The following is a 22,337-nucleotide window of genomic DNA, read 5'->3' on the forward strand; positions in this document are numbered from 1 at the left end:
TGTCGCGGCTACGACCACCTCTTTCGTCGGAAATTCTCACTTCTCCGTCAGCCCATCACCCACCGCCTTAAAGAGGCGGGTCCTTATGACACTTTAGGCTTTAAAGTGCTGTTCATGGCTGTCGCGTTAGGCCGGCAGCACTTGCGGCTGTAAACACCGTGTCTGCCTCGACTCGTGGTTAGTACCAGTGGTAACGGCGGCTTAACCCCCCATCACTAATACCGCGAGGGAGAAGTCTCCTTTAGAAGGCTGCTGCTGCTGCTGTTCCTCTATCCGCAGATAATAGCGTCAGAGAATAGCTTATAAGACAAAAAGCGTTACGCAGTGCTGTTAAGCGTGGATGTCCAAAGCCCCCGCTTTTTTCTGCCAGCTGTCGTACCCTGTGCGGCCACTATGAAGTCTACTGGTTAGGCCTTTGTTAGAGGAACCCACTATGTGCCATCATCGTACACGAGAGCCCGTATTTAGCTAGAAACCTTAACTGGAGCGTAGAACGCGTAGAGACCGCCTGGGGCATCGGAGTATAGGGGTGAAAACTGGGATGTACCAGCCGGGCGGACTATTGGTCTGTTAGGTTGCCAGCAGAGCTGTACGTACATATGTTGGTTGGGAGAACCGCTGAGGGTGTCAGGGGTGAAGGGTGTTGACCCACCGCGAAGTAAGAGGGCTTACCGCTGTTGGGGGGACAGAAGCGAGACGTTTCGCAAGATTTTGGTCGATCCGTAGCGGCTCCCAGTCAGTGGTCGAGTCATTAGAGCCGGTCACAACCAACGCTTACCCATACTAGGCTTTTACTACAACACATCCTTTTGATCCACGGCGGCCGTCGTTTACGCTCTGCTTCTAGCGCAGTCCTGCTAGCCAGCCAGCCCGCCCTCCCTGTATGTACAAGCGTGTCTAAAGCCCTGGGTCTTAGTCACCAGCTACCAGCCAGAACGATCCATTGGAGAAACTAGCCTATCGTTCTCTGTATTTTTTGTTCTGCCTCCCTCTATTCCACCCTTCTCGTACCTTTATTTCTTCCGGGCTGACTATCTGGGCACAAACCGTGGGGCAGACGGACGAGTCAGGCAGCCACAAGGGTGCGATTCAATTGGGAAAATCAGGGGCAGACTGCTCTAGTCTTTCCCCATAGTAGAACCCTTTCACCCCGAAAAGTCCCACACCAACATCAGTTAGAACGCGGTAACGGTAGTGTGGGTTAGGACTAGCCAGGCTGACTCCATTACTAGGCTCGCATACGGTGCTGGCCAGCAGACTTCTGTAGGCGCATGCGCCCAACGATGCCCGACGCACACGGTCAGGTCGGTTTGTTTGTACGGCCATCGATGTGTGCCTCCGACTTTTCGCCAGAATCAAAGTTTGCTTGCTTCGCTCAGAATTCCTCTGTAGCATCGGAATCCAGCTTCTCAGTCTCGGGCGACGGCGATCCAACTACCCTATCAAGCTACTGGCTGGTTGCCTCATCCTTACCGGCCTTTTCCCATCCCGCAGGCACGCACCATCAAGCTTGCCGTACACAGCAGCAGCACTCAACCCGCAACCCGTCGTCTGAAGCCCGTGCCAAGCTCTCGCTCGCCACAGCTGCCGCCGCGGCGAAGGCTTTGCTAGGCGAGGCCAGAACACTCTTCCACTATACTTCTAGTTAGTAATACAAAGTTGCCTCATATTACTCAGAGGCCGTTGCAGCCATTGCCAACGCTGAAGCCGCCGGCAGCTCGGCCGGCTGCGCCAACGAACAGCCCCTTTTCGTCGTTGGTAAGGCTTGCAGCTACTTCTGGGCTGCTGGCGCTGTTGACGTCAGTTGACATCAGCCTCCGCAGCTAGCAGCGGCTGCTGCCGCTGCTGTCGACTCTTTGGAGAAGCCCGCCATTGGCTGTCGGCCAGCGAGCGGCGAGTCCCAGAGAAAGGGCAGACTGCGAGCAGTCGAGGAGAACAGCATGACACTAGCGCCACCGTAGCCACTAGCTTGGTTTGTGGCCTGCCTGCGATCCTGTGATGTGGCCCAGTTTGTAAGCAATCCTTCGAGTGGCTTGGCGTTGTTCGCTTCGAACGCGGTCAACAGGGCTGCTCCTGTTTGTGTAACAAATCGTGCGAGACGAAAGACGTGCCATAGGCTCTGATCCATATCGTTGGAGGCAAGGGCAATCGGGAAACATTTAAGTATATTGTCATATATATTAGGTGAGTGCCAACGCCTTACTTGTCCTAATCGAAGGCCAGGGCCGATCCATTACTACATTATTGGCTAAAACGTGCACACGTGTTCTATCGGGTAACCCAAAACAGTTTGAACAAATACATTAACTTCAAAACAACTTGGACAAGAGTTGCAACGCGTCAGTTCCACCCGAACTAGAGGACTACGGTGTATAAGTGCGACCTGCCTACAACAGCTATTGCTTGGACGAAGCAGAATATTTAAGTTTGTGAGAATAGTGTATCGTCTCTTAATTAGTGATAGTGTTCCTAAGGAAAAGACATCAAAGGAAAGCTGTTATTATCCGCCTATTTATTCGGTTGGTGCGCGTTATGCTCGTCTAATGTTAAGGTGACTATGTGTGACCCTCGCCTTTTGTCTCATCGCGTCGTATGATCACGTAATCGTTGTGGCGGTAAAGAAGGCTACCTTCAAAATTTTCGTTCACGCGACGTGTCTTGCCACCCAAACGGAGCCTCGTAGTGGTAGGAAGTCTGTAACAGTAGCGATTGCGTTGCAAGGCATACAGGCTGCGCATCGTCGTGTTTTGAGCGGGCCTATCCGTAGATTCGATTAAATGATACACCAACCTTCCCAGAGGAATAGTGGTGGCCACGATCATAGAGAAGACGATATGACATCCCGTAAAGGACAACCCGACAAGGATTCAGCCGAGTACCGGCGACTCCGGGAGCGTAACAACGAGGCGGTGAAAAAGTCTCGCACCAAGAGCCGCATGAAGGCCCAGCAGACGCAGGAACGAGTGGCCAAGTTGCGTAGGGAGCACGAAGATCTCGTACGCCAGGTCGAGATACTCAAGAGCAAGTTGGACGTGTATAAGACGCTATTCCTGCAGCAGGCCGGAGCACAGGGCGAGCTCGAGCTGAGGCAGATGGATCTGACCTTCCTCCACGATGACGATACCATGGAGAACCACCGGTAAAGTGCAGTGCAGAGTAGTAAATAAAGCGCGGTCTCCGTAAAAAATAATGAAAGTAACTATAACAACACAGAAATTAGAGCAACAAGCAAAATACAGAAAATTCCGCAGCAACCTCCATTACACGCCAAGACACCTCTGATATCGCGCGGTGTCCCGCCATCGAAAAAGAGTAAAGTGGGAGATAGCAACTTCGATCCAGTGATCCGACTGAAGCAGAAAAATCAGATCTCGATTATCTGTGAAATAATCCGTGGTACGAGGCAGAACACTTCATAAATCGGGTTCTCAGAACGCGAGATCTAGTCGAGCTCGAATGTGCGTTACGACTGCTTTAGTACCAGTTAGTTGGCGCTGGAGGCCAACAATGTGGGGCAACGTCTCGGTAAGGGCATCAACGAGCAATGCCCGACATGAATTTCGTCGTTGGGCAATAGTCATGGCGGAAAAATGTTAGGCCCGGAACAATTTGAGTATGCAAGAATAATGATATCAAAGTGTCATGGTCCGGTGGGGCTCTGTGCTGACGTAGAAGTAAATTGAAACTAGTGCAATATAAGTAGTGGAATTAAACACTCTCAATCGCTTGCATCGTTTTAACTAACGGCCCATCATTCTCTGCCTACCGAAACCCTCGAACATGAAGAACGCCCCTCTCCCGCCTCATCTCAACGTGCTGCTATACATAACTTGACATAATTCATTATTTCCACCGCGAAAACCTAACATGATCAACGATTATTCTTCAAGATAATACAAAGACCGAAGTCTAGAGTTGTAGTGCGAAATGTGCGGAAAGCAGCTGTGGCTTTAAGGATTCTGACGACTTTATCATCTCTCGTAAATGAACATAGATACAATTGACGTTTCAAAGAACGATCAATCTTGTAATCCAGAAAATGTAAATACACCAAAATTACCATTGAACCATGCAGATGTTTGAATGCAGGAGAAAAATCAAGAGGCAAAAATGCCCTATTTGCGTATTCTTGCGTCCTAGACCCAAGAAATCATCTTCTTGATTAGTCCCCAAGTTAGAGCGCCTCTCTCCGCCGGCATAGGGAACTCGGCCACACAACACACAATGGAGAAATCGTTTACCAGGAAATTGCCGGGGCCAAAACTTGACATGGCGAGTGGCGACTACTGAACAAGAGCGTCATCACATGTTGGGCCTTGATTCTCCTGGCCGACTTTAAAAAAGAGACAAAAACCTCTCAATATTTGCTTGACAAAATTGATAACGACAAGCAACAACAGCAAATTAGCACAAGCAGAGTCCGACGATTATTAACATAGAATAGGCAGCCCTAGGACGATATGGCACCAGCTGAGTATCATGTGTTCCTGTCTAAATTACCGAGTTTTTCACTCGTACAGTTCAACAACAACAAGGAAAGATAACAGCATCAATTTGACCATGATGATAAGCCACAGCAGCAGTAGCAAGCTTTGTCAATGTTAGTTCTTCTCTATCAGTGTAAATACATCTTGCTTGCTTTATCTACATCTGTCATCATCATTTCTTCGAAGACACCCCGCCCCCCGCCCTACCGTCAATACATCTGTATCATTTACAGAGCACAACGCCTGGACAGCGCCATCAGCAACGGGTAATTACACAGTGTTGACATCGCCAGCCATGCACATTAGCCGCCGTCGCCGTCGCCGTCGCCGTCGCCGCCGCCGCGCTTCTGCTCTTGCTGCTAACACCGTATAAAAAACGAGGCACCAGTCACGGATATTTGCTATAGTAAATGTTAATGCCATCACCCCAACTCGAACGATGATCACGATTATATATAAAAGGGTTGCAGGCATAGCGCTAAGTAAAGCCCCTCGTCTCTTAGTCCGTCCTCTTTACTTATCGTCGCCCAGTCATTTTAATCATTTAATTCTCTACCTTTATGCATACCAGCATATCCATTGAAAGGACAAAGCGCAAAGCAGATGAACAGGAGCGCCGCTTAAACAGTCCGCTTCTGACGACAATAGCGACCGAGAAATTTCAGCCATGATCGTCGCTACCTTCTAGCTGACTTTGTGTCCATGTCGCTGGCGAACGTCTGCGCTAGGATTGTTGTACGTTGACGACGCCGCTAACGTGACGATGACGGCGATGATCATGGCCAGTAGTGGCTGCCTCATTGTCGGAGGTAGTCAGTATAACATTGAGAACGAGTCTGGCGCGACACAACCACCGGTATCGCCGTCGTCACCGCGTCAAATCGGTCTTTTTTTTCTCTTTCGCATTCTTCGTCGCTATCGCTATTGGCTAAAGCCTCACCATCACCATCGCCACTGTCACTATATAGGAAAAACTGCCGGGGTAGCGGTGGCCACGTCCATCGCATCATCATAATATCGTATATCGTTGAGCGTCGCACGGCTATTCGGCCCCGTTCACAATCGGCTGTAGCTTTTGCTGTTAGTGGCATTGTCCTGAGGCCCCTCACTCACACGCGCTGTGGCGACCCTTTGATTTCTCTGGCCCGTCGGCAAGCGTCGCGGCGTTAGCCATTGGCCGCGCTGTTGGTTGCGGCAGGTTGAAGGCGACACAGAACGCTAAAACAGAGAGGGAGAGGGAGAGCGAGCGAGCGAGCGAGCGAGCGCGAGAGGGGCAAAGACGTTTACGGAGAGGAGCAATACGTTAGCAGTGAGCAGTAAGTAGTTCGCCGATGACAACATCACATTAGCAGCTGGTGAAATTGTGGCAGCGTCGAAGATGATGACGACGGGCCTGGCGCCTATTGCCGGTATCGCGAGAATCGGTAGAACCACAGGACCAAGTAGGCGACTATGCTGAGGCATACTACTTGCAGACAGCAAATAGGCAAGGTGCATATAGGGTAGCGATATACTTGCACCACGACGTAAACAACAAGCTACTAATGGAGTGTCGTCGAGCGTCGCTTGGCGATGGGTTAACCACTATCCTCTAGTCGTTCCACCCAGAAAATGATCGCATCGCTTTTTTCATCGCTACAACTAACAATCGCCCTCGGCTAGGAAATGGTGTCATCCCGATGAAGCACGACGCCATTTTCCTGCTATTAGGCATAGGCGTTCACATTGCGGTTAGCAAACTGACCATGACAAGATCATTGTAAAAATGTAGCAATAATTTAAAACTAAGCGGTAACAACGGTTAACTGTGATCGCTGAAGGACTATTCAATAACTAAACCAAGCCAGTTATTACCCGCTTAAAAAGCTGAACGCGAATATTTGATAACATTGCCAAATTGACAAATATCGCACGCGCTCACTTGCAACAAGCAAAAAGGCCACACCAGAAAATCAGAAGCATATGCCAGGACCCGCGCGCTCTGAAGCTGGCAGTGTAAGCTTCGTACGGCATCGGGCGAGATTTCAGAACCTTCTTCGTGTGGCGCGCAGCGAATGAACTTTAACGACCACGGACATCAATCACGTCAGGTTTATGGCAACGATAGGGTCGCGATAGCCCAGATATACATGACGGATTGAATAGGAGAAAAGTGATTTAGCTAAATATAGTCCATTGTATCCTGTCTGCTCGAGTACTCCGATGCAGGTCTATCCTAATTTTTTTAGAAACTTTAAGGATGGACAAAGATGGCCTTTTCTAGCTTAATTTTACTTAAGTGAACAACTTGATTGTATTCGGAAAGACACCCGTTTCTGAGAAGCTTGCTCATCAACGAAGAAAAACTTGATGGAATGTACTGGTAATCATAATAGACCAAGACACTCTTTAAATTAGCCCCGTATTTGTCCCGTAAAAATTGTCCCCGTCACACATTGTTGATGGAACTTCGTTGGATGTTGGCGTTTCAAGCAGACAAAAAATAAAGGTTAAAAAAAAATATAACCCATTTGATATCATAAAGGTAATATATCAACGCTAGCTTAAATGACCGGATGCAACGACGCTCCCTTAACGAAAAAAGACGCGCATGAGGTTTGACGCTTTACAGCACAAGCGACACTGCAGCAGTAACGAACGAAACACTAACGTCGTGACTAGCAAACATTGAATGGAAGCTTGAATATGGACAAGCTAAATAAAACCCGATGCTAGCAACAGCGAATAATGACAAAACATCAAGTTATTTGGCGCCAAAGAGCTCGGAATGGGTGTCTGGAATATACGCCTTCACAACATGTATATAGATATATATCTATATATATATATATATATATATATATCGAAATATCCAGCACCTATAGACGAGCGTAATCTCTACAGGTGAAGTGGATAACTATCGGAAAAAAGACCTTTACAAGATGATAAATGATAGTATCAAGGTAAAGACCGTTTCACATGTATATCGTCGTATCGACTTTGCGTAAGTCTGAACGAGAAAAAAACAATTTTTAATTGTGTAGCAACTGCACGCCCAACTGACACAAGAAGAATAGCAGTCAGACAGATGATATCGCATGAAAGTGACGAGATACTAAAGAAACATATATACGTACGTGCTCGTAAACAAGCAACCAAAAAAAAACACATACATACATACATACATTAAGATTGCGATGGAATTATTCCTACTGTAGAAAATACGCCGACTCTGACGCACTTCGAAAGGAGTGCGGGACAAAAGACAAAAATGGCGAATAAGATACGTATAGAATGAGACTAAAAAGCTCCCACGTGAAGGAATCAGTAGGGTCCGATCTCAATGTGACGCGGCAGCCCTGCAAAGTCCCAGAGGGAAGAGGCGATTTGTACGTGTGCAGATCAAGGCGAAAAGGACTAGACGGGCAAAGGCAGATAAAGGACATCCCCCAAATCTTGGCTACCTGCAGCGAAGGTCTCATAAGACGATTCTGAGTTAGCCAGAAAAAAGATGCAGTGGGCACTGTCATGTACGTTATTATCAACTAGGAAAAGGAGATATAGGATCATCCAGCTCTTGCCCCCCGTTACTAGGGGCAAATCGATTGAGTTTAGGTAATTAGAAATGGGTCTGACGGAATGCCCAACGGCGCTACCGGACGTCGGACTGGAACGCATGTAGGTAATTAGAAGTGGAGTACATTAGAGAGAATAGAAAATGATACCCACACAGACCGGCATTGCCTAACGGCTACGCGATGGGCGGTGTGCTTGAGCGAAGGTACACAGTCGCAAGTACGCAAACGAAGAAAAACAGTATATTTTATGATGTCGAGCGACGCTGGTCCTAATTGAGAACGTCCTATTCGAAAATATGTGAACTTTCAATAGTCCAAACATTTTGAAAAGATACCAATGCTTGTAACCGCTGTGTCGATAGCTCATCACACTGACCTATCGAGTGCTAGTCATAATGGCGAAGGTATCCATTGTCAGTTCGTTAGCGAAAATAATTTTTAAGTAAGATAATGATGATAACAATAATATAACGACGATGGTTATGCCGGTGAACGAAATAACGGTATACATACTTAGTGCATTACATAGAGAGTAACAATAGCGGAAAGAACATCCATGTATGACTTGGATGTAACAACTGTATGAACGATTCGTCTGCGGTGACTCCGGGATCTACTGTCGCGAAGTGGGAAGACGCCAATTAAGTCAAAACAATTTAAAATTCTATACTTGCCCTAACGTGATACGGGGAGGGGAGGGCGAACGGGGGGACAGATGACAACTGGTCTGGCCATTAAAATAAGGACAGAGCAACTGCTAGTTGAGTGGAAAAATGAAAAACATTGCAGCGGGGCAATCAGTTGATGGCAAGATATTCTTCGGTAGAAGATTGTATCGACTAGGCTAACGGTGTGATGCGAAAGGTCTTCTAAAGTGCTAAACAGGTCCCGCTGTCTGGATTACAAATAAAAAATAATAACAGATAGAAAATCACTAGACAAGTTCGTCTGCTAGCAGACGGCAATTGTTTGGACGTCTGCGCCAACTGATTGTTGCATATAACACTGCTGTGTCGAGAATTTCAGATCAGGATCAAGCTCCGAGATCGCATAAATTGATCAAAAATGACACATTAAAGAGAGTTCTCAGTGGTGAATATATAACTGATAACCGGCAGAAGAACGGAGCCGAATGCTGGAAAGAAAATATCGTATAATACAATATATAGGTCAATTGCTATAGGATGCATAATGGAATAACTGGTGGAAAAATGGGTTACGGTAGGAATTCTGCTGGGAGACTCCACTCTTTGTGCTCTACCTCAGTTCATAATAAATAAGACGAGATACTATTATAAATTCACTCAAACAAAAAGAGACAGGGACAATAATAGAAAAGTAATGTGTCACAACGGAGCTCTCGGAGGAAGCGTAAAGGCCATGGCGGTACCCCGGGTAGTAATTATAGATAGGAAAAGATGATAATAATAATTTGAAAAACGATGGTAGCTTAACCTGAGTAACGCTATGATGACGACGACAATGGTGATGATAATGGCCAGAGAAATGGTTAATAGTGGAAAAATATATATAATTATATAATAAATAAAAACGATAATAAGTATAATAAATTATATCGGTGTAATTGTGATACACACTCAATAACATTACTTGTCGTTCTTTGATCTTACAGTGCTAACTTTTACTGTGCATACGAATTATAGTCAATAGTAGAAACATTATTTCTTTTCTCTGCGTTTTGCCATGCAGAACTGTCACAGAAATTATAAACCCTTCAAGTCTCTATTTCTAGTGACACCCCTATGACTGTTGCAATGTCGATTCAGCTTGAGGAGTTTAACGTCTACGGTTTCACTGAAGATGCCTTTTTTTTTTGCTTCTGATATAGGTTTAGTGCTGCGTGACGAAGTCGCAGGAGAAGACATTTAGATGCTTAAAGAGGCATCTTGATGAGAGAACTTTTGATTACAAAGGTCGTCTTTGTCCAGGTTCATTTGATGTTTGGTGGATAAGGTGCATTGAATGGTGAAGTCGATTATCGTCAACTTTAGCAGTATACAATGTAATAGAAGTTAGGCACAAAACGATTTTTAGCTTCCTGCGCAAGCGAAGATGACTCGAATTCCCTTGTACTAGCTATAACATCTGTTAAATTGCAATAGCGGCTTGTATTTGCTGATTTCCTTGTCTGATTTTTTGTTCGATAAAGGCCAAGTATTTTCTGATCCGTCTAGAAGCTGATTCCTTTTGTTATGGTCCTGTCTATATCACAAATTTTTTTAGAACGCCTCGGATTTGAAAGTGGATGTAACCATTTTCACAGTTTGATAATTTCGACGTCTCAGAAAATATGCCGCTAAATTTAAGGAAGAAAATAGGATATCAAATCGGAATTTGAAGTTTAGCGGAACCGAACCCAGTTTCAAAAAAAAAAATTAGCGAAATTTGTTAGGAAAAACATAAAGAGCTAAAAAAAAAAATAGCTAAACGATGGTGCACACCAAACAATACTGTACTATACAATTATGGATCGATAGTAAACATAAGAGGTAGAGCGTATTTGTTACTTTTTTTACCACTTCTTGAAGTTTTTCCTCTTTTCCTCGACAGATTTCGCTATTTTTTTTTTTTTTTTAGAATCATAAATTCGTTTTATGTAGTTTTTGCCACCTTTAAATATACTGCCATTTGAGTGTAAGGTTCCTTTTCATAATGTCTACTTTATAAAATATCGGAGTTGCCGCATTGCTGGAACAAGTTGATTATCTTTAAAGGGCAAACCGAATGAACAGAAAAAGTTTATAACAGACAAACTAGAACATTCATTTTGAACAAAGGTGTTCTTTCGGCAGCAGGATATAATAGTAACCGAAATAATGTAAGACGGTAAGTCCAAAATCGTCGCTATTTTATTTATCGATTTAATACATAGTGATATGTTAGGTGTGTTTATAGAATCGTCTTTTCAAACACGTGGTACACGTATAACAAGTTTACTCAGATCCACTTGAAAATTCAGCTTTATCCTTATAGGTTTCAAGGTCCGCTAGAAATGTATTTCCATATTGTCACGAAGGTGTTGCTCTATTTTAACGATTTTTACCAGCAACGTTGACGGGGTAGCGGTATGTAACTTCTAGAGTAGACATTAAGGACCAACTGGGGAAGCTACCATTGCTAAGTCACGATAATATCGATGTCATTCCTAGCAACGAAATCATTGTCGACACTTTACTGTCTTCAGTCACAGCTCGTAAAGAGTATTCTCTGTTCACTCTGATCTCGTTCGGTTGCGGATTTGGCATCGCTTTCGTGTATCATGCATGTACGCAAGCACTAAACGTTCTCTTCTTGAAAGCAATAACAGGGTAGCCGCAGCATCGGCGAACTGCAAAGGTAACTATGCCTTACGGCGTCTACTGTACTAGTTTCGTTGAAGCTAGATAACGCACTGGATGATATTTCCTGTTTCCCGTGAATTTATAGAAGATTGACAAGCAGAGTCACCGGACTTGATCATGGATGCGACTACCTTCCTATGCACCCACCACTCTGCTATAGGTGACCTTTCTGGCAGAAAAAGGAAACGCTAGAGAGCAAGGAGGGCAATAGGACATGCAATAGGACGGTGGTTATCCTGCTGCCGCTGTTGAGAGTACGGGTGGCTGTAGCAGAACGGGCTGCTTCCTATAACACACGGAAGGTCAAAAACGCATATGGCAAGCGTTGTCACGTAAGCAGGAAGCTACGGTGCAGGCTAATTCATCTGTGCATATCGATTCAAATAGCGGTAATGAAAGGTCAGAGGTTGAACGACGTTTACCTAATTGTGTTCGTTAGGTTCGATCCTCGTAAAGACAAGGTTTGCTGTTCCAGCTGCTGTCGATGGACAGAACACCAATTTCAACACGCAACATCTAATGAGCTCTAGACAAAATTATATGTCGACGAAAAAACGATGTATTAGTTTTCATATTAGGTATATGATGTAGGTATATAATGTTTTGCTACGTACAGTCGTCCTGCAGTTCCTTCGATGAAAAAATTGAGTTGAAAGTTGAAAAACGGTAGAGCTCAACTGGCAACGATTACTACTTCATCTAAATTTTCCCGATTTTTAAACATACGTCGTTGCTATGATAATTTTAATAGCAACGATTAGACAATGATATCGAAGAAAGGAGATCGTATATTGAGTGGTCAAAAAATATTTTTGCTAACTAGACGGCTTGAAAGTTACATATTCTAGGTAATACGTTGGTATGCCTTGATTCTAACATTATTGAAGATGAGTGAAGTTAACTAAACTTTATAATTTTACCCAAATGCTGCCTAGAACCACAAGCATATTTGCGCTGTTTATGATCAAAATGCGTTAATCGGAAGCGTCAACGTAAAAATTGCCCTAATGCTCTCGTTCAGGAAATTCCGAAGTGAAGGATACTTCTCGTGGTAATCAATTAATTACGAAAACCGTTGATGAAATTCTTGCGAAGGCTGAGCAATATCGACGCCACGATAGCCATAATGGCGCCAAGTAGCTAAACAAAACCTCCACTACCGAACAGTTTTTAACCAATCGAGAAAAAAAAACTGGTTTGGAAAGCGGTCGGTCACGGCTGATGAAAAATGAGCCACATACATAATCTATGAAAAAGATTATGGTAGAACGTACGAAAGCTCCACAATGTGTGACGAAACGTACCCTGGGCTCAACAAAGGTGGCCTGTTGTTTGTGGCAATGGAAGGGAATCATGCGCTATGAGCTGCTGCCGCCGCCGCCGCCGCCGTCGCCGCTGCTACCTGCTAAAGTGTTTGATTTGCCTTTTTACTGTCAAGCAATTGAAGGAACGAACCGGAACTAGTGAACGGAAGGTGCGTCGTCTTCTACCATGATTATTTCAAAACACGTACATCTTAAGCGACCCGGCAGAGATTAGGAGAATTTGCATGAGAAACTTCAATACAATTGGCCTATACGCCTTGGACCATCAGGCTATCATCCGCTTCCATCCCCGTAGAAATCTCTCTATTCACGCTGTTTTTTTATTACGGTTTTAATGGACAAATGTAAAGAACACCTGTCATAATTTTCGTCCAAAAACCATAGAAGTTCTACATAGATCGATAGGATTAACGGTGTTGACAGGGCAAAAGACAGGACGTCGTCGATTGAACTAGTGCGTTTTTTAGTTTTGTAATATCATTTTTGAATATAAAGAATATTTGGTTCAATTTCAGCTCGAGGATCGTCAATACTTGTTTGCCCATCCAATACAACGCATTGTCTTTGTCGGCAGCAAGCGATAGCAATAGTTCATCCGAGTTGTCCTTTCTTTGAAAAAATCTTCATATATGCAAAATACAGTGCATATACGTATAGTGATATAGCAAAATTATATAAAAAATAACCCTCCAATCTCTGTGAAGTGTTGTAGAGATCTGCGCTAGATGAAACTATCGTTGCTACCTAGATCACTGTGGACTCATTGGATTTTAACTGGGATTTGCCAGAACAAATGGCCAATACGTATCGGCTCCTCTCATAGGACAACGCCTAGCATCCAGCCCAACACGGTATAGAGACACACAATTTTCATTCGCATGAGCCAAGGAACAATATTTACGCAGTTAGTAAAATAGGTGTTTCTGAAGGGATTTAAAAATAACGACTTAGACATTATCGTACAGCTGTAGTATGAGAATGAGCGGTCTCAGAATGCGAAACATCTACAACAGAAAAGCGGCATCGAGCGGAAATAATTCTACAAGAACTGCTAAATAGTTCACGGAGATCTGACAAGATCGTAAGTACGGAACAGTTACCTGTAAAAAAAAAAAAAAAAAAAGGGATCGTAGCCAGAAAATTAAGCGGAACTATGCGGATGAATTAATACTGTTCCATTTAATGGGCCAGATAAAGCTGATAAACCCATAAGAAGTTAACCTAAATGCAGCAATTGCAATTTATTCTTTAAGGCATAGGTGGAACGTCGGTAGCAACCTGACGCCGAACACAGATTTTTACAATAGGTTTTTGCGTGTGAGAGAATGTTTTTGTCTAACAAAACAGTTGTCTGAACAATGGCAGTTTGCTCAGCCAGGCGCTAGGTGCCTATCTGACTTCTCTAGCGAGGTACTTTTTGTGAGTGCGTTCGCTGACAGACACAAGCACTATGTATGTATCTACGTGCCACTTGGACCACTATCTAACTCTGAAGCGTAATACCGCAACACGTCCAAGTACCCCCCAAATCTGATTAAGGAATAGCATCGGCTGGAACAGAAAGAACGATTTCTTCTACCTCACTACTACGCATCGTATCGTACGTGCAGGTATGGCCTTCTGCCGAGCAATTGAGCCTTTCTGCATTTACACCACAGGGTTCAAAGTCGTTTATCTGATCAAGTACAGTTATATGTATCACTAGTATCTAGTCACCTGTTGTGTAAAATGAGTGAATCGAAAAGACGAAGCTGTTTTTCGCTGAACACTCATTTAGCAAAATTTTCGCATCAAACAATAGCCAGAAATCTGCTAATCTGATCGGCATAACGACAGAAGCCTTCACCGATTACATTATATCTAATCGATATTAAGAATGATCGTCACTATTATTACTAGCCTCAATTTTAGATCACAACATATGCGAGATGTCATCGTCCATCGGGTTCCAGCTTACACACGTGCTTTGCCCCCACTGTGTTGATTACCGTTGAACAACAACAACAACAACATCATATTCGGTTAGAGTTAGTCAATCAGCAACCATAGAATATTAGTGATCTAAATCAAGCTAGCCGACAGCAGCTCGTCGTAACAACTGGATCCATAACAAAGGTCACATTGTAAAATTACGTCAAGACGTTAGGAGCGCGGAAGGGAGGGCCTATGTATTGCGTCGCTTTTTGGCTGTGTCCAGTAACACAGCTATTTATCGCGTATCGCAAAATTTTCCTTTCGCCAGGGCAACTGTACGATTACCCAAATCTATGTCCTTGTAGACGACCGTTTTTCTCTCCTCAACGAAGCTATAAGTCTGTCGCGTTATATAATAGCAACAAGCGTATGAAATTCGTAGACGTTCTAACACATTTTGCTCGTCTCTTGGAAACTAGCTTTCTTGTTGTCGCTGATTACGTCTGTTGCGACTCTGATGCAACCGAACGGTCCAATCTGACTCTGGTCGCATCGACTTCTTACACACCCGTCACTTCACTACGGCCGCCGTACTCTTAATTCAGCCATTGTATTACGTCTATAGTAAGAGCTGGCACGCATTGTAACACACGACGAGCTGCGATATTGGCTAGCAACAGCGTTATAGTAACAATTTGCTTCTTTTTACGTGAAATTTCCGTTGTTGCCTATCGCTCTGTACGGCCGCTAAAGTGATCTGCCCCAAACATCGGCCAGCTAAAATCATGCCATTTAGAATAGTAAGTAATCACATTAGTATCTTAGTCCAACCGCTGCTGCCGCCCCACAGCGGGCTTCCTGTCTCCAGGCCTTCCCATAAAAATATACAGAATTATAGAAATGGTTTTTCGCGTTTACTCAATAAGGTTTGCGGAGAAAAGCATATGAACACGGGAACACGCGGGTGCCTCGCTGCAGCCACCCACATTAGCGGACTTAGATTAGATCGGAAGTCCTGCAGCTTTTCGCATCACGACCCGAACTTTCTTTTTCTCTGGGTCTGCAACCTATCCCATCTAACACACCTTTTTAGTTCAAGACAAGCATTTTTCTCGGTCGATTTGGTTTTTTCTCTATTTTTTGCCTGTACTCTACTGTGATCATCTAGGAACGAGGAACTTTTCGATAGTTTCCTCTGTTTGATTGAACGGCGAGAGTGATGCATATTAAAATGTTGTCCGTTTTGGACATTCGCCTTAGGACACTTTGTGCCTATGCTACAGTCATTTCAGCAAAATGTACACCGTGAAACTAAGAAAAATGTCTAAAACCTCGTAAAAAAACAATCAGCTTTAATTGCTCGTTAGTAGATTTGCCGTAGGAAAATTGGGAAAAACTATTGAATGTGTATGACAGCTATATAATGTAACTATGAAATGTTATTCGTACACACGTAGTAGCTTTGATTCCGTGCAGCGCATAGGCCTTTTCGTTTGGCTAGGCATACTTTTTCTCGCGCTTTTGTTTTGCTCGACTTTTATTTGCCTATAATTTCGTGCTCTAATTCTCACACAGACATTCATCCACCTTCGTGGTGAAGTGGTGATCGAAGTAGTCTCATGTACATGTTGTAGCAATGATGTAATGTTATATTATCGTCACAGGCTAATCCTGCAAAAGCTTTCCGCATCAAGCAGCCTTTAATCAGCGCAACAGTTGTTTCGATGCCGATGATGATTTCAGCAAAGTGGTTCGATTGTCAGATAGGTCGATACAACAAAACAGCTAGCTATCTATTCCCCTTCGCCGCGGGATCACTACGCCACTACTGACCACTAACCGGTATGCGCAAATGCCGTAAGCAAAAGATAACCGCCATCAGCCCCCTCCGTCACCGTCTGTGGCAAGAATCATCCGTTGCCTTGCATTACGGCGTTGCGCAGTGCGGCCATCGGCGCTCTGAAGACACCCAGTCAATCTACCCGCTTTCCGACGCAGCAGTTCGACGGCGCTGGGGCTAGAGCTATGGCCGTAGTCGTAGGATGATGACGACTGGCCGAAACGGCCGACGAGAGCTATCGTTATGTTGCATCCTTGGTGAGGTTGAGGGAGGCGCGAAATGTCGTCGGTTACGACGTCGTATTATCTATAAACTACTACGCTATAGCTGGTTACGTTATGTTATGTTATCGAGAATGACAAAGCAGCGCCAACGGAAAATAGATGGGCGAGAAGTCGGACGGGAGCAGCTTTTAATAAGTTGCTGTGCTCATATATTTTGTATATATGGCACTACACTGGCTAAACGGAAAAAAGGAAAGTGCCACTCCGACTACTCCTGTAATTGCTGCGCTTTATCCACTACCGAAAGTATTGAAGGAATAAGGCAATGATAAGTTAATGCAATGTGGCAAACACGCACACGCAAAATACGCTTAGGCGACCAAAGCTTGTTGGCAATAAAAGGCGAAAAGTCAAACGAAAATACGTTATTCTTGTTACTATCACAATTATTAGCGAGGTGATATTTTTTTCGTTATTCGGCCGTTTATTCAAAGCCGTTTTTGCGTCATCATAACGAGATGTACTCTTTACAACATACAGGACGGATTGATCAGACGCAAATACCCATGACCACAACGTACGCAGCCCGAGTCGGTAGCGTACCCGTTATTGTAAGTGTTATTGATTTCGTATTTCATGAGTCAATGAGTCAGGTATGGAGTGATAATAACAATCGTCAATAATGGTCAGTGCACTCATGGTTTCAATATGCTTTATGATAAAAAGATCTTTTATTACACAAGCGAAGTTGTTGCTAGCCTTGTAGGTGTACCTAGTTGAAGTGAATGTTTCATCCGAAAAAATAGTATTATGCAAAAAAAAAATATTATGTACACAACTCCAAGTCAAGGTAATCTACGTTTGTGCAGTGATCGATCAGCCAGGCAATTTTTTCTGAGGGTAATCTACAAACAGATTGAAAGGGCATCGCTCTGCGAACGTTTAATTACGCGTTCGAAAACACCTTCCTCAGATCTCCGCAGTGAGATAAACAACTGCGAGTCCGACCCCAGAAATTTGCTCTTTGAAAATTTAAACTAAAATAAATTATTTCCTTCATTAACTCGATAGTTTTTTTTCTAACGCACCTTTTGTGTCAGGTCCGCTGGCAGGTCAATGATGTTTATCTTGATATATTAGATCATATCTAGGTAATTCAATTGCATTGGATATAACCGGCCTATCCACAAAGATGTGCTGGCAGATTTGGACAGAGTTAGCCAAATCAATGGGCAGCGACGTTATTTCCACAGCCGAAGAAGAGCGGATCTAAAATGCAATCGTCTGCCCTGCATGACAACGAACGCAAATAAAAGTCATACATTTATTCGTATAAACGGCCTTATACTTAGCTATCAAAAGTAACACATCTATTGACAATATAATTACAAGATGTCAGCATATTTCGTTATCGGCAGAAGCATTCTGCAGAAAACCAGCCCCGTCATACATGAGAAATACTTGTTTTCGTCACATCGTACTCATTGCAGCGGCATTAAGAGCCGCCGCAATCGAACTGAAAGCAATGGCAGTTGCGCTAACTGAACCATAATCGTTTATTACCGATTTCATCTCTACCGCATGTACGTTATGATTTGGTGCTTCAGCCAAATGCACGTGTTAGATGTTCCTGAATTGTAGTTGTACGAAATGGTAATAACAGTGGTCGCGGCAGCAGCAGCTGTCACAACAGCGTCGCACCCCACGCGCTACACCTCTCAAGATGTGTGTTCTTCGAGGGGATCGTTTACGGCGATATTCCAAGAGGAGGTCATTACCAGGTGTATGCAAAAGTGTAAGGGCGTGAAGAAAAGGGCTGTTTAACGCGGGAGTGAAACATCTGGACTTACCAGTCCATTATTCATGTTGTTATATAGTTGCAGTTGTTGATTTATATAGCAGCAATTTATACTGCCAATCGTGTCCGCGGCTCCTTTTGGCAAAACGAAGCAGCTAGATTGCTGATATTGTCGCGCTACCACTGTACTAGGGAAGCTTAAATGCGCCATCTTATACGTGTATCATGGGAAGTGCTCTCTCTGTAAGCCGTTATACTCGGCAGGACTCTGTTTTTCCCAATGAAAATATTCGTGCTATTAAAGCAAATATTTGTCGGTACTCGACTCGAACGTTCTACTGTGCAAAAAGGGAAAGGAGATTCCCGTTGTATAGTTGTGAGAGGTTACCAAGATAACAATGGGCTAACTAACCTTCTATTTCTGGCTTTTTCAAGTGGCAGGATGGCTAGGCCCGTGCTCACAGCAGAAACGGCACGCAACGTTTCCAGCTCGTCGAGTCTAGGTTGCAGGGACTCGTGAACTGTTAAAAAAAAATGCCAAGGAATCTAATGCCATTAGAATAAATATGGTTGTCTGTAAATCATTAGTGGGACATTATCGAGTGCGCACGAATTGGCGCTATTTGAAAGAGCTTCGTTCTTCATAGCAGAACGAAATGGGTCGCCCTACACGACGTATAACTACGTTTCAGATTGGCAAAAACTACGCAGTTGAGGTACTTATGCACCTGTGTCATAGCATACACTCATGATGTAGGAACGGTGCAGGCAGTTGCAACTACAGCATCTACCGTCGATTGTGGTGTCACTAATTCTAATATGATATTTCAACGTGTTCAATCGCATATTTACATTTTTATCACATGGCATTTAATATTATTGAAATCAAATTCGTTTTAGTAGTAAATACTGCATACGAAAGTTTCATTGTATTTTACGGAAATGCTCATGGAATACAGTTGAGCCCACACACTAAGTTCCTGTAGCAAAAGACACTGCCTTGCGTGCAAATTAAAATGCCACCATAGCCGACAAGAACAAAAAGGAGCAGCCCTCGCAATCAGTAATATTATCAGTAGCAATAATAAAAGTAATCCGTAATATTACTGGGCAAATTGGGCTTTGTACGAATCGTGTACGCCTCAAATATTTAGGCCGCAATTCTCCCCCCTTAGTACCCGCCGGACTCAGTGGAAAAATTTCTAAGTTGTTCTAAATTCAGTAGAAAACTTAATTCGCTCAGCCGTTTCAATGCAGCTTTCTTCTTAAATTTCAAGCGTTTTTTGAGCTCTGCAAAGAAAAAAATCAGATATACCGCAAAACAAAGGCAACACAGATGTCGAGTTATTCTACAGCGAAACACCGTACAATTAACAGTCAGTCAAGCGGCGCATTGTCGGGGTATAGGACCAATGGCCTGTTCTCTCGAAGTTCAGGCCCATTTTCTTGTGATACCTTGAAATTTATTTCTTCTATGAAGAGCAAGCGGGCACGCGAATACGGAACCACAAGCCACGTTACGTGTCGACTTTTAGCCGACCGGACCTGGGTATTTTATTGATTTTTTTTTGACCCAAAGCCATAGCATAATGGCCACCCTGAATGATGATGGACAAACAGCCAGACTACAGCCATGCGGGCACTGGCCACTATTCACTCCAGATCAGGCTGTGCAGCCCTGTTTGTGTAAATTAAAAATTTCACAACGAGCAAACATCTGCTCTCTTTGCCATTTAACAATGAAAGCATAAACGAAGCCAATGAAATCCAAGAAAAGTGCGACGTTATTGGATAGGCAACACAAACAACTCCATAATGGCCACAGTTGGCGTGGCCTTGTTAGTGCGTTCAAAGTTGCCAATATGGCGGTCAATAAGTGCCGCTCGCTAAATGTCGAATTTATGAGTGGGCCGGCGAGCCAATCCAGTAAAACCGCGTGCGAAAAAATTAGAGCTGCAAGAGCAAGAAAAATCAAGCGACCGCCATCCAAAACATAACGAAAAGTGATCTAGATAAGAAATAGATTGTTCCGCAATTGTCCCTAGTGCAAGCGATAGCAGCTTTGCCTACCAAGCCGGGTACCCAGGGTCGGCGAAGTAACTTCGCTCTGTGGAGTGGTTTGGCAAAGCAATAGACTACATGAGCCTACGCCGTCTGACCGGCTAGTGCGTATCTCTTTGAGTGCATTGCCATGACAACCATAACCTTGCAGCTACTTCTGGCTCGTATTTCGAAGTTGGCCAATGGTTATTATGCTACATTACGATCGTGCTGGTTGATTAACCTGCTGAGAAAAGCCCAAACAAGTTTCGACAGAACTCTGAACTGGGCCCAATTATGCCGTGAGCCTTTTTCTGGATGACGCCCCATAATAACACCTAACGGCTTAGGTCCGGAGTGATTCAATATGCTACAAGCGTAAGCTAAAAAGCCGAACGAACTCAACAACCCTGGCAAAATACAACGGTGCAACATAACTGTGTTGAAAGTATTTGGTTGGAGAAGTCATTTGCGATACTGGTCTTAACCGATTAAACGATATTAAATTATGAACATTTTAACAGCTACCAAAATGGCAACGACCAAGTGAGTGGCTGACGAGCACTTTACATGGGCACAATACTGAGGACTCCAGAAAGACGTCAGCGTTCGATAAGATAAATGGGTGAACTAAGCAAGATTGAATCCATTCGTACTCTGTGGAATCAGCAAATAAGGACTGCCATAATAACCACTAATACGAATGTCATAAGCTGCTTAAAAGCAATATCTCGATTATCGACTTGTTATTTGCGTCTGTATTTTCACACCAAAACAAAGAACCAATTTCGGTTCTCTTTTTAGATGTGTAAATGGATAGGTATAATCGATTCCGAGCTGTAACGGTACATTGTGCTGCATGTAACAATGCAGTACGTTAGTTGTTTGAGCTCACATAAGAATGCTCTGTTTGAACTTGATACGTTCTTACCGCCATCCCGATTCAACGGTGCCATTCGATTTTATCCAAACGTATAGATCAGCAATCATGCTCCCAAAAGCTGAGTTTATATTACAGTACAGCTTATTTGTATACTTGAAACACGCAGGACTTAAGTTTCACTATAGTCTCGTCCAGATGTTCAGATATCTCCGGCTGTATGGGGCGGAGGATCAAATCGCAGACCGGTAATTCTGTGCCTTACGCGTGCAATTGAGCGGGATACCAGCATACATGAATGTGAGCAGGAAGATTTGAATTGAACGATAGTTACGATTTGACATTTTGTATTTTTTAAGCCTATAGACTAGCCCACCGATCCTGCAAACTTCTTATGAATCCAAACAATTAACGGAACGTACAATACACACCAACCAGAAGTTCATAGAATTGAACGATGCATATGTATTTTATTAACGTGAAACCGATCATTGTAGAAACCTGAAAATTAAGAAGCTTTTTTTTCTGCCACTTGACCGATCTCGGAAACCAGTTGTATTGAGCTTGTTCTCTTTTCGGCAATATCCGGATTTTGTTGTAAAAACGAATCTTGTTAGTATCTGTGTCATGTCAACAAGGTCTAACACCTTTAGTATTAGCTCTAAAGCCAATGTCTTACCCTTGGGTCATAGAGTATCAAACAAACTAAGTACCTTACAATCGAAAATTGGAACTAGTTCATTTCGGTATAACTATACGCAACTGCTTTTCTTCAAGGCGAAATACTCATAAAAAAATTATGAGACATCATGAAGCTATTGCCTTATGGTGGCAATACTCTCCCCTTCAACAAATCGACGTGGAAACACGATAACCTCTTCAGGTTAGGTCGGTCACATTCTACAGCGAC

The 22,337-nt window shown here is 43.7% G+C and overlaps 2 protein-coding genes across 4 annotated transcripts in view; one reads left to right on the top strand and one right to left on the bottom strand.

Moving 5' to 3' along the window:
- The window catches only part of LOC111249200 (uncharacterized), a 107,484-nt gene that overhangs the window by 82,870 nt on the left and 2,277 nt on the right, over positions 1 to 22,337 (bottom strand). The window lies entirely within an intron of this gene.
- On the top strand, positions 1,923 to 9,649 carry LOC147755810 (CCAAT/enhancer-binding protein gamma-like). Its single transcript, XM_086987899.1, has one exon. It carries the CDS (start codon positions 2,778 to 2,780, stop codon positions 3,141 to 3,143), a length of 366 nt encoding a protein of 121 aa, XP_086844025.1. The 5' UTR covers positions 1,923 to 2,777; the 3' UTR covers positions 3,144 to 9,649.

The sequence above is a fragment of the Varroa destructor genome, unplaced genomic scaffold (assembly GCF_002443255.2).
Source record: "Varroa destructor unplaced genomic scaffold, Vdes_3.0 BEIS01000004.1, whole genome shotgun sequence".
NCBI lineage: Eukaryota > Metazoa > Arthropoda > Arachnida > Mesostigmata > Varroidae > Varroa > Varroa destructor.